The 18586-nt window shown below is 44.2% G+C and overlaps 2 protein-coding genes across 2 annotated transcripts; both read left to right on the top strand.

Annotated features, from left to right (window-relative positions):
• Positions 1-651: 651 nt before the first annotated feature.
• Positions 652-6928, top strand: LOC139385685 (rab5 GDP/GTP exchange factor-like). Its single transcript, XM_071130954.1, has 9 exons — positions 652-942; positions 1694-1896; positions 2221-2396; positions 3450-3619; positions 3894-3975; positions 4157-4289; positions 4379-4470; positions 4610-4866; positions 5013-6928. The coding sequence occupies exons 2-9, from the start codon at positions 1718-1720 to the stop codon at positions 5400-5402; spliced, it is 1479 nt and encodes a 492-aa protein (XP_070987055.1). The 5' UTR covers positions 652-942; positions 1694-1717; the 3' UTR covers positions 5403-6928.
• A 2122-nt stretch (positions 6929-9050) lies between these two features.
• Positions 9051-11991, top strand: LOC139385710 (high affinity immunoglobulin gamma Fc receptor I-like). The gene is made up of 5 exons (XM_071130989.1): positions 9051-9108; positions 9257-9292; positions 9973-10263; positions 10516-10782; positions 10951-11991. Exons 1-5 carry the CDS (start codon positions 9084-9086, stop codon positions 11277-11279), a joined length of 948 nt encoding a protein of 315 aa, XP_070987090.1. The 5' UTR covers positions 9051-9083; the 3' UTR covers positions 11280-11991.
• The last annotated feature ends 6595 nt before the right edge of the window (positions 11992-18586 follow it).

Below are 18586 nucleotides of genomic sequence, written 5' to 3'. Positions count from 1 at the left end.
TGGGTGACATGACTAAAGACCTATTGAAATGAGAAACATTGGGAAAATGTATGTAAAATTGAGTGCAATGAAAATGGACAAACTGAAGGGTGTGCAATGTGTAGGCCCACAGAGTGGACATTCTGAACCTTGTTTGAAGTCAGTAGGTCCCATGACCAAGGAGCTATTGACATTTGAAAGTTTGAAAAAGTAATGGGAAAATGTGTGAGATGAAAATGGACAAACTAAAGGGTGTGCAATGTGTAGGCCCATTGAGTGGACATTCTGAACCTTCTTTGTCAGTAGGTCACATGACCAAGGACCTATTAAAATTCTAAAGTTGACCAAATTAATGAAAATGTACAAACTAAAGGATGTGCAATATAGAAGGGTAGTCAGTGGACATTCTGAACCTTCTTTGAAGTCAGTAGGTCATATAACCAAAGAGCTATTGAAATTCAAAAATGTAAATAAAGAACTGAAAATAGTGCGAGATGTAAATCGACAAAAACAAGTGTGCGCAATGTGTGTCTATGCCATCGGGTTAGCTACAACCAGTTTTGAAAGTTTTAGGAGCTATTGACATTTGAAAATGTTGATTTGTCACTATGTTGACGGTCCCTAACCCCTGTTTTTGGAAGTAAGGAAAACTACAGGCGAATATCTGTCGAATATCCAACCTGAATCTGATTTTACCTCGGTTCAGAGGAGTGGGTAGCAGATATTGCCAATGGCTACATAAAAAACGAACTATCCACACTCAATAATCTTTCTTAAAAGCTAAGGAGTCGCAGAATGTTGTTAGCCAGCTAACGATATTGTTGCATTGCTTGTCAACTTTGTTGAGTCCTCGAGGAATTACTGTCACGCTAGCCAGCGCTTCAACTGCAAACGTTAGCTTCTAGTAGTGTGAGCCAAACCCTACTTAGTTCAATTTATCTCTGGTCAGGACCCAGTGGTCAGGTGGGTACATTGTAGAATACAAAATTATGTTTTATTTTTATTTTTTTAGCTAAGTTTAAAGGTTTACTGTTTACATTTAGCTACCAGAAGAAGCCTAGCTAACGTTAGCTAATGTCATCAGCTAGTTAGAGCTGAACTGAGCTCAGTGTATTGCTTGCAGCTATACAGTACACAGTAGTAGGTTAGTTATACAAAATATTTGGTATTAGCTAGCTAGCGTGTTAATAAATCCGGATGGCTAGCTAGCTAACATTGTGATGTGGCTTCAAACAAATTCAAGTGTAGCTTCACTATTGGGACTTGTTACAGTCAGAAGGCCATAAACATTTTTACCATTGTTTGTGGTCATCCATTAAATTCCTCCTGTGTTGTTTTTCTTATCATGCATTACCAATATGAGTCAGTAGTCATATTCACCAGAAATGGGCAGATTGATGTGTCAGATTTCCACTTTGGGTGGTAAAGTTGTAAGCACTGCCGTGGTATGAAATCATATTTTGATATACACTGGATTTCACTGAGATTTCCTTCAGTGTTTGAATTGAAATGTGTCATTATGCTAGCTACTTCTAAACATAATTTTTTATCAAATACCTCAACCTGAATGTGGACCATAGTGTGTAGGCATTCAACTGTGTCAAGTCCTGATAAATAAGTAATAGCCATCAAGTTTGCTTTAGGCTACTTCTGACTGCTTGATCATTCTACCATGCCATCATTCACAGTCTTGTATTTTTATTGTCATTCCCAGCAGTATCCTTGCTAGCCGTGAGGGATGAGCCATGGGCCGGAACGTCGTGGGATCCATGTGGACCAGTCAGAGCTGTTGTGTACGAAGGGATGTGGTTTCTATGGCAATGTGGCCTGGCAGGGCCTCTGCTCCAAGTGCTGGCGGGAGGAGTACCAACAAACCAGACACAAACAGATCCAGGAGGACCATGCTCTGGCAGAGAGGTGTGTGTTGTCTGTTTGATCAAGCTTGTTATGCATCGTCCCCCAGCTGCTGCCCGGGTTGGCCGAGGTAGCACTCGATTTGAAATCGAGGAGCCCGGCGGCAAACACTGAATGCCCCGCTAAAATTGAGGGGTGGAGTCGAAGACAAAACATTGAGGCAAATGGAACAGTGTCATGTTGCTGTCTGTCATTAGTTTAAATGATTCTTGCCTTTTTAATCTCTGACATTCTTTCCTTATCTGTCGTTTTATTTAGGGACCACTGTCTGTCTGTCTTCAGTATTGATCATGTGGTAGTAACAACAATGTCTGTTCTGTGTCCCAGGTTACAGATGGAGGAGGAGGCAGCATACGCTAACAACCACCAGGGGGTAGCCCAGTCCCAGCCTGCCATCGCACCCTTCAGCAAATTTGAAGAGAGGAAAACTAAGGAGAAGTCACGGAAAGTCAACACAGTGACTAAGTTTTTCACTCCCTCAGCAAAGACACCACCCAAGAAAGGTAGGATCCATGTCTATGAGATAGGGTTTACAGTTTATAGTGTTTTCTCTACCATTACTGGAGGGATGAGCAGATCCAAACCACCACTGCATCCCTTCTCTGCATAATGTTGGAGCACAGTTCCTCTTTCCCCCCTTCTTTCAGAACTCTGCTCCCCAACCCCCGTCACTGTGAAGAAGGTCACATGGGGCATCCAGCTACAGTTCCCTAGATGTTCGACCTTTCCCTGACCCAGTCTGTAATACCTATATATTTCATGCAGACCACCATAGTCTCTGTACCCACGAACACGAAGTTTACCTGTCTAAATGACTATCGCCCCGTAGCACTCACATCTGTAGCCATGAAATGCTTTGAAAGGCTGGTTATGGCTCACATCAACACCATCATTCCAGACACCCTGGACACACTCCAATTTGTATACCGCCCCAACAGATCCACAGATGACACAATCTCTATTGCACTCCACACTGCCCTTTCCCACTGTGACAAAAGGAACACTTAGGTGAGAATGCTGTTCATTGACTACAGCTCAGCATTCAACACCGTAGTGCCCTTGAAGCTCATTACTAAGCTAAACACCTCCCTCTGCAACTGGATCCTGGACATCCTGACGGGCCGCCCCCAGATGTTGAGGGTAGGCAACAACACATCCGCCACACTGACCCACAACACGGGTGCCCCTTAGGGGATTGAAAAGATTTGTCATGGGCCCTCGGATCCTCAAAAAGTTCTATAGCTGCAGCATCGAGAGCATCTTGACTGGCTGCATCACTGCTTGGTATGGCAACTGCTTTCATGTGGAACCATGCATTTGAAGCGTAGAAAAAAGGAACTAGCTAAAATCAGATTGCAGAAGGATGTTTTGTGAAATCACAACTCCGCAAGCTGTGCTGGTAAAGTATGAGATGAATAAAGACCCACCCTTATTTTCTCCGCTTCCTATCAAAAGGCTGGCTGAAAGTCAGTCTTTTATATCTACCACCTAAGGAATATTGTACATACACACAGACATATCATTCCCTTCATTATCTGTGTCCTCCACCCTACTAGACTCTGTCCCTGGCGAGGCCCAGTCGACCCCCAGCCCCTCAGTGAGCCGCAAGCCCTTAGAGACGGACCGCACCACACGAGAGTTCATCGACTTCCTCAAGACACTGAAACCTGGCAGGGAGATCTTCAAACAGTGCCGGGCCTTCACAGAGAGCATGGCCTGCAAGAGGGTGAGTAGTACACTACAATAGCACCAGTGGCTTCTGAATGTGGAGAGCCTGATGAGTCCCATGGGTGTTACCTCTATTCATTCACCCCTGCGGCTTGGGTTTTGACCATTTCACTTCCTCATCGTAGAACAGAAGGATGCCAAAAATAAAACATTTATTCACTCAATGCTCTGGAGTAACATCAGCGTGAACTCAGCGTGAACTCGCCCTTAAACTTGAAATGAAGGACAATATACGACAATCCCTTCAAGCTAATAGTGCTCTTGTTCCACAGGACCTGGGTGCTGATGAGCTGTCTGAGTGTGTTCAGGACTTCTACCAGAACCTGTCAGACCGCCTGCAAACACACTACAAAGGTACACCTCTCCTTTTCTTACCTCTAATACCAGATCATTAAGGATATCTTGAAACAGGGGCTTGATGATAAAGTTGCAGGTGAGAATGAACACACTCTGATCCTTTCTGAGAGCTATCTATAGGTAGGCCTTGAATGACTCACATTTGCTGTTTTCCCGCCTGTGTCCGTGTTGACCCCAGGGTCGTCAGAACGCGTGGAGATTGTGATGGACGAGGTAGAGAGGTACATGATGACACGTCTCTACGATGAGGTCTTTTGTCCTGAGACCACAGACGATGAGAAGAAAGACCTGGCTGTTCAGAAGAGAATCAGGTAAAGACAATGAAACTGATATGATACTGAGTATGAGCATTGAAGCTGCTGTATGCATCTGTTCACTAAAGTGTGTGTGTGGGTTGCAGGGCCTTGCATTGGGTCACCATTGAGATGCTGTGTGTCCCTGTGGATGAGGAGATTCCTGAGGTGTCTGATAATGTGGTCAAAGCCATCACAGGTCAGACTTTAGCCTGTATTCATTTGTTTTTAGTTTTTTTTTTTACAACGAGACCCAAACACTGACTGAACATGCATGTAATATATAATGTCATCATAGCACATTAACTACCACTCTGTTCCACCCTGACTTCCTGTAGACGTGATAGAGATGGACTCGAAGCGTGTGCCCAGGGACAAGCTGACCTGCATCACGCGCTGCAGTAAGCACATATTCAATGCCATCAAGACCACCAAGAAGGAGGCAGCATCTGCTGATGACTTCCTGCCCACCCTCATCTACATCATCCTGAAGGCCAACCCTCCACGACTGCAGTCCAACATTCAGTACATCACCCGCTTCTGTAACCCTAGCCGCCTCATGAGCGGAGAGGACGGATACTACTTTACCAACCTGGTGAGAGGGCTGTGTACGCAAAGCAAACAGACAGACAAGCTGTACCAAACAAAGTCAAATACACATACACTGTACACATATTAAGAATATAATTTGTGATTCCCCTAACCCCCCTCTTTCTCTCCTCTCTCTCTGTCCCTCTGCAGTGCTGTGCGGTGGCCTTCATAGAGAAGCTGGATGGCCAGTCTCTGAACCTGAGCGCTGAGGTGTTTGAGCTCCACATGTCAGGCCAGGCGTCCCCCCAGCGGCCCCAGGCTGCCCCCTCCCCCCCAGGCAGTGCTGCTTTCAGCGAGATGAACGAGCGTCTGGACCTGCTGACGGGGCTGGGCGTGAGGCAGGAACGCGTCATGGAGGGAGCTCGCCGCCTGGAGAGTGACCTCATCGACTGGAGGGATGGGGTGGAGCACAAAGTGCAGGATGTGTTGGAGAGGTTCCCCCTGGAAATGCACCCCCCCGCCTCTTCTGCCATAGACGCTGACAACGTGGAGAACGACCTCCTGCCTCCTCCTCTCCAGCCGCAGTTGTTTGCCGGCTGACCCCCAACACCCCAGTACCCTGACCCTCTGGACTTGTTACTCTCTCTCTCTCTCTCCACCCTGGAAAGTGGCTCCTGTTCTAATGCACATATAGGTTCCCTGTAATGGATCCAAGAAGTATAACTCCAACCCTCCCCATTGTATGCATCCTTAAAATAGATGCTTGCAGTCGCCTGTACCCCAGTACTCTTAAATAGACCACTTTCTTGGTCGGTCTTCAGCACTGATTAGTAAGAGTACCAGATAGGTTGCAGGCATATTGCCTTCATCGATGGTCATGAAGGAAAGGAGATAAGGAACGGAAGCCTTTTAAGACTGTTGGGTTCCAAGTCTGAGTACAGAAGCCCTGGTGAGTGGCATCTGTTAGGATCATGTGTATGTAACCACAACCAAATTTCCCCTGAATATGTCTATAAATATGTGTGTATATATACAGTGGAGCAAAAAAGTATTTAGTCAGCCACCAATTGTGCAAGTTCTCCTACTTAAAAAGATGAGAGAGGCCTGTAATTGTCATCATAGGTACACTTCAACTATGACAGACAAAATGAGAAGAAAAAACATCCAGAAAATCACATTGTAGGATTTTTTATGAATTTATTTGCAAATTATGGTGGAAAATAAGTATTTGGTCACCTACAAACAAGCAAGATTTCTGGCTCTCACAGACCTGTAACTTCTTCTTTAAGAGGCTCCTCTGTCCTCCACTCATTACCTGTATTAATGGCACCTGTTTGAACTTGTTATCAGTATAAAAGACACCTGTTTACAACCTCAAACAGTCACACTCCAAACTCCACTATGGCCAAGACCAAAGAGCTGTCAAAGGACACCAGAAACAAAATTGTAGACCTGCACCAGGCTGGGAAGACTGAGACTTGCTAGAGAGCATTTGGATGATCCAGAAGAAGATTGGGAGAATGTCATATGGTCAGATGAAACCAAAATATCACTTTTTGGTAAAACTCAACTTCATGTTTGGAGGACAAAGAATGCTGAGTTGCATCCAAAGAACACAATACCTACTGTGAAGCATGGGGGTGGAAACATCATGCTTTGGGGATGGTTTTTTGCAAAGGGACCAGGACGACTGATCCGTGTAAAGGAAATAATGAATGGGGCCATGTATCGTGAGATTTTGAGTGAAAACCTCCTTCCATCAGCAAGGGCATTGAAGATGAAACGTGGCTGGGTCTTTCAGCATGACAATGATCCCAAACACACCGCCCGGGCAACGAAGGAGTGGCTTCGTAAGAAGCATTTCAAGGTCCTGGAGTGGCCTAGCCAGTCTCCAGATCTCAACCCCATAGAAAATCTTTGTAGGGAGTTGAAAGTCCGTGTTGCCCAGCAACAGCCCCAAAACATCACAGCTCTAGAGGAGATCTGCATGGAGGAATGGGCCAAAATACCAGCAACAGTGTGTGAAAACCTTGTGAAGACTTACAGAAAACGTTTGACCTCTGTCATTGCCAAAAAAGGGTATATAACAAAGTATTGAGACACTTTTGTTATTGACCAAATACTTATTTTCCACCATAATTTGCAAATAAATTCATTAAAAATCCTACAATGTGATTTTCTGGCTTTAGTTTTTTCTAATTTTGTCTGTCATAGTTGAAGTGTACCTATGATGAAAATCACAAAATTGCTCAATTGGTGGCTGACTAAATACTTTTTGCCCCACTGTATATAATAAATGCCAAACCTGTTCAGTCATGCACTCAGTTTAGAGAAGTGATTTTTATTTTTTTATTGTGTGGATATTAATTATTGGATGCAATAAAGACACAATTCTTGTAAAGTTTACATTAGCAGTCATTCTAAATCCTATACAATAGTCTTGCGTAGAGAATAGTTACATGAGTAATTGTATTATTTGTTTCAACATTTTCCAGGTTTGTTTGAGGCATTCAGACTACAGTCTTCTGAGAGGGGATAAGGATGTTTAGACTATTCAAATGGCTAAATTGATATTATAGTTCATTTTTTAAATGTATTATTATATATATATATATAAGAAATAAATGATTTTCAGTTCAGAGTTTAGAAGATACTAAAAGTCCCTACACTCTTGTTTGACTGCTGAACAGCTGCTTCGTCAGAAGAAAGTCTTCCGTTTCTCAGTCGTCATATTTAGTATGGTTTTATCTAAGTGAAGTACTTTTGGTAAGTGCTTTAATTTACAGTGGTGTATTTTATTTGTACAAATGTTTTGTGGGTAAATGTTGCCAAACAGAATAGCCATAACAATGTTGATCTCAGCTCCATGTAGTAACCATTCATTCAGGGTTAGATGGATATATGAAGGAACAGTAGGCATTGCGTTGGAAGAGTAGTGTCTTTGATGCAACAGACATTTACATACATTTTATCTTTTTTTAAAACATTTTATCATGTTTAATTTGATCACATTTGTAACTATCAGATACAAATGCTCGCCAAAACCTGGAAGCTAAAATCCCATTCAATCCAATTTAAGCACTAACTGAAATAACTAGGCATTGGATAGCACACAATCAATGATCAGGTATTTTTGAAAAAGCAATGTAAAAAAATATCTGTACAACCATAGTTTTGTTTTTGTATGGAGTAGCTAAACATTGTCTTGTATTTAAATGTAACTTATTGAGACAGTGTTGTTTTATAGTGTCCATGGGTTTGTTGTGTTGATGAATGAAACAACTCAAAAGCTGTTCTGTGTCTACAGGGCTTTGTCACCACTGTAACATGACTATCTAGGGTAAGTAGAACAAAAAGTTGAGCAAGCAAAGGTGTGTTTGCAATGTACACTGAGTGTACAAAACATTAAGAACACCTGCTCTTTCCATGACATAGAAGGACCAGGTGAAAGCTATGATCCCTTATTGATGTTGAATCCACTTCAATCAGTGTAGATGAAGGGGAGGAGACAGGTCAAATAAGTATTTTGAAGCCTTGAGACATGGATTGTGTATGAGTGCCATGAATGGGCAAAACAAAATATTTAAGTGCTTTTGAACTGGGTTTTTCACGCTCAACAGTTTCCCGTATGTATTAAGAATGGTCCGACATCCATAGGACATCCAGACTTGACACAACTGTGGGAAGCATTGGAGTCAATATGGGCCAGAATCCCTGTGGAACGCTTCAAACACCTTATAGAATACATGCCCTGACAAATTTAGGCTGTTCTGAGGACAAAAGGGGATGCAACTCAATATTAGGAAAGTGTTCCTAATGTTTTGTGTATACTTTATATTGATCTGAGTACTGTGACACAGCTTCACATTTATATACTTGCTGGGCTGGCAAACTTATTGCTCATGAATTATGAAATCAAACTTGTTTTGGTGCAAGGGTCACCTTCTGCCAGAGCCCTTTTTAAATCGTTGTTTTCTTGTATTTTGAAGCTGTAGCATTATTTGAACATTTCACAAGTGCTTACCGTAGCTAGATGTTTAAAAAAAACAGCACGCATGAGGTTGCCTCCCAGGGCTTTGGTAATTCCCTCATTCCTAAAAAGGAACTTCCCTAAAGTTATTGAAGATGCCAGGAAGAGCCTTATGCAATAAAGGGAAGACAATGTTTCTTTCACATCGTATTTTTTGCAATCGAAACAGAAAACTAGTCTCATTTCCCCTAACAATATATAAAGATTGTACTGTAGTTATCCCCATCAGAAGCACAAACAGAACACTCAACATGAAGCTCTTACTCAGCCTCCTTGGTGAGTTCCTTTCAGTCCACTTAAATAGATTACAGATCATTATTTATGTGTATAGATGATCACTGATTGATTGATTGATTGATTGACAGAATTATCACCAATTTTATTGTTGGTTATTTTAATGAATAATGGTTATTTATTGTTTCAGTTGTTTCAACACTACCTCAATTGGCTGAGCTACAAGGTATTTAGTAAATACATTTCTCTCTGGCTGCGTTTACACAGGCAGACCAATTCTGATCTTTTTACCAATTATTGGCAAAGATCTGATCTGATTGGTCAGCAATACCAATTCGTGGCAAAATATTTGGGCTAACTGCGTAGTCAGCCGTCATAGGCCTCTGAGATTTCAAGTCCTTCTCTTCAAACCAGTGTTGTGTAATGTCATCATATGAAATACAGTATGTAAATTGTTTATTTTCATGAGTAATAGTTATACACTGCTGAACATTAGTTGCCTTTGTAATGTTAGGTGATCGTGTAAATAAGACCAAGTTGCTGTTTATGCTCAGAAGTTATGCTTATTTTGTTCTCAAGTCTGACTCTAGTAGGCTGCGTTTACACAGACAGCCCAATTCTGATATTTGTTTCACTAATTGGTCTTTTGAGCAATCAGATCAGGTTCTGAAACAGATCTGATGTGAAAAGATCTTATGTGATTGGTCAAAAGATCTTATGTGATTGGTCAAAAGATCTTATGTGATTGGTCAAAAGATCTTATGTGATTGATCAAAAGATCTTATGTGATTGATCAAAAGACCAATTATTGGAAAAAGATATTAGAATTGGGCTGCCTGTGTAAACGCAGCCGTAGTAGTCTACTCAAAATGGTAGAAAGACTTACCTGTCAACATTTCTTCACAGTCCTTCCCACCAGCGCTCCGCAGACAGCCGTGGCTGAGCTAGTCAAGGGGTTACCCTGGATCTTCTCAGGGGAGAGCGTGCATCTGAAGTGCAGTGTTCCTGGGAATGTGTCGGCCGAGTGGAGGTACCGGTGGTTCAGGGGGGGCGAGCAGCTCCAAGAGTCTGAATATTTTGTCCTCTGGAAGGCCAGGCCACAGCAGAGTGGGAAGTACTACTGCCAGGGCCTAAGAACCACATGGATAAACACACAACACACCCTCCACAGCCTGCCTATAGAAATAGAGGTGGACGGTAAGAGAACCCCTATCAATATTGAGCCATGACGACATCTAGTTTGGTTGTCCTTCTGTTAGCAGTCTGTATTAGCCAACTCCTTTCTTGTTGTCACGCCAAACGTGTAACAATAGCAAAATAAGCAGAAACAGACTGACAACCAGGCTAAGTTACACCTGTAGAACACCTGACCATAGAGGGTAACTGTCAACAGGCAAGACAGGGACTACGCCACCCTGTTAACTAAAATCACTTATTGCTCTTTGTCAGGTGGGTGGGCCATCCTGCAGGCCCCACCCCTGCCCATGCTGGTTGGAGAGACAATGACCCTGACGTGTCGTGTCCGTAACAACCCCAAACTGACAGAGGTCATACTCTACAAAGACGGGGTGGAGCTTCAGATACAGCGTGGCCCAGAGCTGCGTGTCACCAACCTTACCCTGCAACACCACGGATCCTATTGGTGCAGAGCATCCTGGGATGGACGGAGGGAAACCAACTCTGTAATCTCAGTGGCTGCTCCAGTGTCCATCATAGGTGAGGTTGAGTGACTGGTGTGGTTTGTAATTTTGAGTTTGTGGAGGGTGTGGAATCATATTTCAAAGTTGATTTGCCCTCATCATTCCATTATCATCACTATCATATGGTCATTGAATACCAGTAGGTATATTTTTCAGTATTAATGTTCTATATTCTCCCCTGCAGAGGTTCTGACAGAGCCCATGTTGGAGATTGTGCCCAATGACCCTCTGATTCATAAAGACCGTATGCTCCTGGTGTGTCACGTTCAACTGAACGCTCGTCAGCCGGTTCCACACATCCACTACTACTTCTACCAGGACGGGCTGAGTCTCGGGCCTGCCTCTTCCCAGGACAAAATCACAGTACTGAGGGACTCAGGCCAGTACTGGTGCAAAGCCAGCGTTCCTACTCTGGGCCTGAAGAGGCTCAGCGAGCCCTTAGGTTATGGGCGAGTGACAGGTGAACACTCAGAACACATGAGAAACCAGAAAAGAATAGTAGTCCCCCTTTAGGATCGGTCATAATGCTGACCAGTGGCGTCAGTTCAGTTAAACCTAGGGTATGGCAGGGTGGGGGGGACAGCTTCTCTCTGAACAATGCTCCGCATGGTCCTAAAGCCAGCTAACCAACATGCTAAACAGCCGTTGCATTTTAATTGGGATTGGAAGGATTTTGGTCTACTTTTTTGCAGCCTACTTTTATATTTTTGGTCTTGAGCTAGGGTACGGCGACTGCCATACCCTGACATTCCCAACTGACGCCCTGATGCTGACTCTGTGTTAATAGGGAAACATCAGGGACCAGTTGTCTCTCTGCAGCCCAGAGCTCCAACTCCCCAGACCACCACCTCTATCTAGCCTTCTAAGCCCCCTACCTTCCCCGATGCAGCCAGTGATTCTCCAAACACACTGTCCTGTGATGTTGTTGTTTCAGATGATGGGACAATGGTGTGGAAGGACTTCTTTTGAACAATACCAGATCAATGTACATTATCACTATCAGTTTCATAATTAGACCCTTTTGAACCAATTTAGTTGCATTAGTTTACCCATTCATACGCCTCCAGAATGTACTTGTGTTTTATAACATTCCTTATCTAAATGAATTCATTAATTACTCATTAATAAAATGTTATGTCTTTTAAGTTGTGAATGAAACAATGAATTGTATTTGCACTGTTGATTGTAAGCTCAATCCAAATAAATCCAGTCAAAGTCAAACATTTACTTATTGATTTTACTTCAAGTGTCCAAAAGCTCATAATACAGTGATATTTCAATCTACCAGATTGACAGTCTTGTAAAGATGTCCTTATGTTGTTGGGTCTATAGAGGGAGTATGAAGAGAGATGGGGTGAATGCTGCAATTCAGATCATATAGAGGTGTTTTACAGTCCCTGGTACTGTGGTGGCATAGTGGGCTCCATTGTCATGCGTTGTCTGTGTAGAGCAGCAGCCCAGAGGGGCTGGTCAGTGGGGTAAAGTATGGGTAGTATGAGGTGGAGTATGGAGGAGTTCCAGTAGAGATTGTTTAGGTATTGTGGATGTACAGTAGAGTTGATTGTATTAGATATCCCCTCTCATTCAGGGGGAGCCTCTGTCACGCTTTGGCCCAAACATCCCCCTCCCTCCCTGGTGTCCAGGCAGCCCTCGCACCCCTGGCTCACCTTGAGCCCCTGGGGGTCCTGGATCCCCCTGGTCACCCGCCACACCAGGGGAGCCCTGCATGCCATCCACCCCAGGAAGGCCTAGGGTCCCCTCTATCGCCCTTCAGTCCTCTCTCCCCAAATGTCCCACACTCCCCTTTGTTACCCTTGTCCCCCTTCAAGAGCACAGTGTAAGTGGGCCGTCTCAGCAACTAGGCCCAGACAGAATTTATGAGGAAGATATTAATTGATTTTACATGTTTGATTTAATCATTCTTTATGGAGGCTGGAACAGGTACAGGTAGCCTAGTTTCATGATTTCTTTGCCTGTATGTGCCTATATGTGTTAAAGGGTTTGGCTGGTTACCGCTCTCTCCTTGTTTCCCTGGGATACCCAGAGTTCCTTCCATTCCACGGTATCCTTGGTCACCTTTAACTCCTGGGAAAGAGAGATAGATAACAGACGGTACACGGTATCCACGGTCACCTTTAACTCCTGGGAAAGAGAGATAGATAACAGACGGTACACGGTATCCACGGTCACCTTTAACTCCTGGGAAAGAGAGATAGATAACAGACGGTACACGGTATCCACGGTCACCTTTAACTCCTGGGAAAGAGAGATAGATAACAGACGGTACACGGTATCCACGGTCACCTTTAACTCCTGGGAAAGAGAGATAGATAACAGACAACTCTGAATAATCAATAAATCTACTGTTTGCTCACACAGCCAGGAAAGTGTACATATCTCGAATAAATAATGTATTGTTTCTCTTTTGTGTTCTCCTCTGTCTCCTTTTGGCCCTGTAGTTCCATTTGAACCAGCCAGTCCAGGAAAGCCTCTGGACTGTGCCATCCTGGATGAGCTGCACTACCTGAGCCACTTGTATGAGTTGTAGACTCCGTCTCATGCTACCACTAGAGTAAAAGCACCGCCAGCATTCAAAAGTGACCAAAACATCAGCCAGGAAGCATAGGAATTGAGAAGTGGTCTGTGGTCCCCACCTGCAGAACCACTCCTTTATTGGGGGTGTCTTGCTAATTGCCTATAATTTCCACCTGTTGTCTATTCCATTTGCACAGCAGCATGTGAAATGGATTGTCAATCAGTGTTGCTTCCTAAGTGGACAGTTTGATTTCACAGAAGTGTGATTGACTTGGAGTTACATTGTGTTGTTCAAGTGTTCCCTTTATTTTTCTGAGCAGTGTAGTTTCAACAAGATATCAAAAGCCATGGGTCACCACTACAGTATACTGGTATTGTTAAAGGTCCCTATGTTGTTATAGTGATTTCAATACCTGGTAGTCCTCTGCCCCCTTTTGGCCCTCGAGGGCCCTTCTCTGGTAGACAGCACTCACAAAAATTGAAGTAGCACTCGTTATAATCCAAGGTGTAATTATCATGCCCAACACCAGGGGGCCCTGTGGTTTCAGTATAGTAATCCTGGTTGGCATCACTGGGGTAGGTTGTGGTCTCTGTGGTAACCAGGGGGTAGGGATCCATGGGATCTGATTTATCCACTGATTTCAGTGTGTTAGGGATGATGGTGGTTAGGGGCTGCATGGTAATCCGGGGCTGCTCGCGGTAAGGCATGGGCTTCTTGGTGTATTGGTACTTTGGTCGCTGAGTGGTCTTCGTCGATACACTGGTCACTGTGAATGGCATCACTGCCACTGCCAAGAGGGCAGAGTGATAGGAGAGCATCCTGATGTTTGACAAGAATCTAAGGAGGGAGAAATAGAGAAACTGTCACTTCTCATACACTGATGTATCATCCCTGTATGTAAGCATACTACTTACTACAGCCTCTGCCAAGAGGTCTGGAGCTTTATAGCACAGGACATAGTGAGCTTGCCCTGTCACTGCATGGTTTTTGGTATGTAAAAAAAGCATTATTTCAGAACTGATTATATTAGGTGTATATCCCACATTAATATTGACAGTAGCTCAAAGCAACGTACTTTCGACTCAGGGCAGGAGAACATTTATGAGACCCCATAACAACAACAATCCTAAAAAAAAAACATATAAAGCATCTTATCATCTATCAAGACTGGGTTTGACACCTTCTCTTTTCCATCCATCTCTCTCTCCCTCCCTCCCTCTGTTTCTCTCTCTGTTGCAGACCAGTCTATTGTATATGAACCACTCAATATTCCACTGTCACAGCACTGCCAGACATGACCTCATCACAAAGATGTTGATTGAGAACTTACAGGCACTCAACTCATCACCTCACAAATGGGTGGTCAAACAAAAAGGTCAAACAAAACAGAAACCGCTTATTGAACAGAGCTCAGTATAAAGCAATAAATCCAAATTTGACACTTGCCTAATTATGACGGGCCCATCTAATCATTGATCCCCTGTCTAACAGTACCATGGAGGCTGCAGCAGCAGCAACACTGTAACTCTGTGATATCTCTATAAGGCTTTGATGATGGACATCCCCCACCAATGAGGAGTAGAGCTGTGAGCCCAGGGGGAGGTTTGAAACCCAACGACTAGCTAATCTAGCAGAGCCTGGAGCTGGACCAAGCAGAACCACTGCACCTCGGCACACTCTCTGTATCCCTGTTGTGTAAAATGTGCTTTTGTGACACTGGATACAGTGTCCGTGAGAAGCACTACCCCGGTGTGGGCCCGGGCGAGAGGAGAGAGGCAACGGGTCACCTGATATAGGAGAAATTCCTCCAGCAGCCACCCTGCTGCCCCGCAGCCACCCCCTCTAGTCCCCCTCTTACTGGGGGACTAGAGCCAAGCTGGGAGGCTTCCAGTGGCCCCATAGTGGGGTTCATACACGTCTTACTACAGGTGGAGGGAGTGCAGCGCAACTCCAATACAAGAAGGTACATTTCTCCTGGCCATATTGGTCAAATCATTGTGAGCTTGTGTAAAATAGTATAGAAGTAATAGGGATTACAGTTGTAAATCAGTAGCTACAGGTATACTGTTTAGGGTTCCCCACTCTGCTTAACCCAAATCCTCTATAACTACCACAGAACAAAGATCTGTATCATCACTATCTACTTGGTGATTGTCCACGAAAAGCTTAAGCCTAAAGAGCGCTACTAATCTCACTGTCTCACTCAACAGTTACTAAACCTGAGCTGCCGTCAAAGGAAACAGCTTATCTCTCTAACCCTCTCTACAGGTGAACACACAGCCATACTGCACAGTCACTGGAACCAACTATCTCTTGTTAGAAGAATGGTTATTTCCATCAGTTATAGCAAACTGAACGTCACAGTGGTAACAGGACAGCTCGTGACTGATACAAATGAAACTACTACCACCAGAGGACAGGGTTCAGTAGTTAAAGACCTCAACCTCCCTGAGGGATCTATGACCACCAAAAGAAATTGCAGGAAGAGGGGGAATGAAAGTGAGAAATAGAGAGGGGAGGTGAAGGTGAGATGGAAGGAGAGGAATAGAGAGGGGGGGGGGTTCCAGGGGTAGTGAGGGAGAGCTTAATTTATACTTTGAATATATAAGACTGTGCCTTCCATTTGCATATATTCAATTATCACCTGTTTCTTATTTTTTCTCCTCTCCTCTTTGCATTATCTTATTAGCATCCTCTTATTAGCATCCTCCTATTAGCATCATCTTATTAGCTCTGCCTCCTGCTCTCCCTCCACCTCTCTAGCTCTCCTTCCAAGCCCGTTGAGGTTCCACCCCTCAGTCTCACTCCTCCATTCAGTCCACACAACAGAACGGGTCAGTTTACCAGCCTCGCCACCACAGGAACACAAGCACCGCTCACCTAACACTGGCACTGCCCGTGACCCCAGGCGCTCCCACAGTATAGCACCATGGAGAAAAACATATACAGTCAAGAATTAAGCAGAAGCAGTGGAGCAGGGACAGAGGCAGGGTGACTTGCATGGGTACTTTACACAAACTAACCCTCTTCATGGAAAGAAGATCTCTAAGTGTCAGTATAGAGGATGTAGGGGTGCAGGCGGGAAGGTGTGTGAGTGTGTGTGCATGTGTAAAAGATTAGATAGTTGTTTGCCTCCTGGGTGAACATTTGCTTTTAGCCCTAGTGAGTAAGATGACAGTTGAAGTAAACCATTAGCAAAATGTCAGTCTTAGTATCTGATTGATGCCCTCTACCAAAACGCCAGTTCCTTTTCCTCTCAGATTATCCCCTGGTACACTAACCTGGCCATAGACATATTATTGTTCAACAGCCCAGCCTGCCTTATCAAGTGAAATCTAGAGACCTTGAAATTAGCAACTAATGACTTTGATGCTTGTTTTGGCAAATAAATTATACGCCTCTTATGTAGTGAGACCAAGCAATACCTTCATATTATCTGACACACCTTTCTTGAAATGGAAATTTCAATCTAGAACAGGTACACGCTATTTTCTTAAAATATCTTGGTTGTTGGTTTGCCATTGAGCGTTACTGAAGAAGGCAACATAAAAAAGTATTTGCTTTTTTCACTCAAGCACAGAGCCTAATTGTCTTGTGAGATGGAAGCTGAAGCATTGCAAGGGTATCAGAGACCCAGGTGGACTCCCCAGAGACACAGAGGGGTGTCTGTGTGGAGAGAGACCCCAGGAGAGTGATCCCTGAGTAGGGGGTTGTGGGGAGTAAGGTGCCAAGGGCCAAAAGAGGTGGGGGTAGTTGGGGAAAACAGGGTCTGGGGGTTACAGGGGAGAAAGAGAAAGAGAGAGAAAGAGGGTCATGGTAAGGTGAGTGCAAGGTAAAAGTGCTCTGGTACCACCCACTTGTTTCCCCCCACCTACGTTCTCTACCTGTCCCCTAGCCCCGGGTCGGACCCCGTCCCACAGAGGTAGAGTAACCCAGACTATGATCAGGTGTAGAGCTCCAAAATGGACTTCTCTATGACCCCGTGGAGAAAAGACAGGCTTTAAGCCATCGAAGAACCATTTGAAAATCTTTTAAAAACCACCTCTCTCTCTCTCTCTCTCTCTCTCTCTCTCTCAAAAAAAAGTTTGATGTCTTTTTCATCAAAACAGGCCGGTCAGTCTGAAGGTCAGTAGTCACTGTTGATTGAGAGAACGAGAAATGGAGCAGATGAGAAGAGGGCTGAAAAGAGTGGGAAAGACAGGCCGGTCAGTCTGAAGGTCAGTAGTCACTGTTGATTGAGAAAAGGAGAGAACGAGAAATGGAGCAGATGAGAAGAGGGCTGAAAAGAGTGGGAAAGAGAGAGAGGGACAGAGATTTTTCTAAACAGTAGTGATATATTGTAAAATTATGCTTTTTTATGTCACATTAGCAGTATGTCTTTGAGAATAGGTTGACAGGTGGAACCATAGGTTGACAGGGGGAACCATATGTTATGGTTGAGCGATCAGTTCTACCATCATCCATAATGGAGCACAGTGATGTCAAGCCACACACTTACTGATGGTAACCCTGACCTAGAAACCTGACCTGACCCCACTCCCCTGGGCTCCTGTGTGTTCAAATCCTGCTCTCTCTCCTGCCCTCCCCCTGTTCCTAACATCCCATAACCACTAGGTGGCAGTGTTGTTTAATCAAATAAATCACTGAGGCCTCCCCACAAGTCCTGTTCCATGGATACACACAACAGAACCAAAAGCGTATCTGTCCTGAGCTACTCTTGCACACATATTCACATAACATAGATAGGTCTGCAATGTGAAACACCATGATTCATATTCATTTCTCTGCTGTCTTTTATCTATAGGTAGAGGACAATGTGGTTGGTTCATGACAGAAAGACAAGTGGAACTGGGGAGGCAGTTTAAACCCTAACCATCTCTCCACATGCATAACCATATACATGGTGACATGCCTAATCTGTGTGTGGTGTCGTCATGTAAGGCTATAGGCTATGAGCTTACTAACCAACCCTTCTGGGGGTGACTATTGGTCATACTCTCCCATGCCTCCTTATTTTCTCTTTAGTTTGAATCCAGTAGCGATCATGTGAGGTTGAGTTTGCTCAGGGCGTGAAGGAATTCTATAACTCCATGGCCAATCTATTACCTAGCTCACCTCGTCTCTGGAGATGAGGAGACAGCAGGGAGGGGTGTCCAACTGTCCACAAAAACAGGTGCTCACCTTGATCACCTCCATCTTTGCATTGTGGAAGGGAGACGTACACCTGTTCTACCAAAAAGGACCCTTTCTTCCTCTCAAACACAAACACACCGGCACGCACAAC

Source organism: Oncorhynchus clarkii, chromosome 27, assembly GCF_045791955.1.
Source record: "Oncorhynchus clarkii lewisi isolate Uvic-CL-2024 chromosome 27, UVic_Ocla_1.0, whole genome shotgun sequence".
In the NCBI taxonomy this organism is placed as follows: domain Eukaryota; kingdom Metazoa; phylum Chordata; class Actinopteri; order Salmoniformes; family Salmonidae; genus Oncorhynchus; species Oncorhynchus clarkii.
The sequence above is the reverse complement of the archived record's forward strand: the minus strand, read 5'-3'. Positions and strand labels throughout refer to the sequence as shown.

Bases quoted from the DNA above. Each gene is read 5' to 3' on its own strand.
- LOC139385685 (XM_071130954.1), top strand. From the start codon at position 1,718: ATGAGCCATGGGCCGGAACGTCGTGGGATCCATGTGGACCAGTCAGAG. The intron at 1,897-2,220 runs GTGTGTGTTGTC...TCTGTGTCCCAG, and splicing joins GACCATGCTCTGGCAGAGAG to GTTACAGATGGAGGAGGAGG. The intron at 2,397-3,449 runs GTAGGATCCATG...CCACCCTACTAG, and splicing joins AAAGACACCACCCAAGAAAG to ACTCTGTCCCTGGCGAGGCC.
- LOC139385710 (XM_071130989.1), top strand. From the start codon at position 9,084: ATGAAGCTCTTACTCAGCCTCCTTG. The intron at 9,293-9,972 runs GTATTTAGTAAA...ATTTCTTCACAG, and splicing joins TCAATTGGCTGAGCTACAAG to TCCTTCCCACCAGCGCTCCG. The intron at 10,264-10,515 runs GTAAGAGAACCC...GCTCTTTGTCAG, and splicing joins TATAGAAATAGAGGTGGACG to GTGGGTGGGCCATCCTGCAG.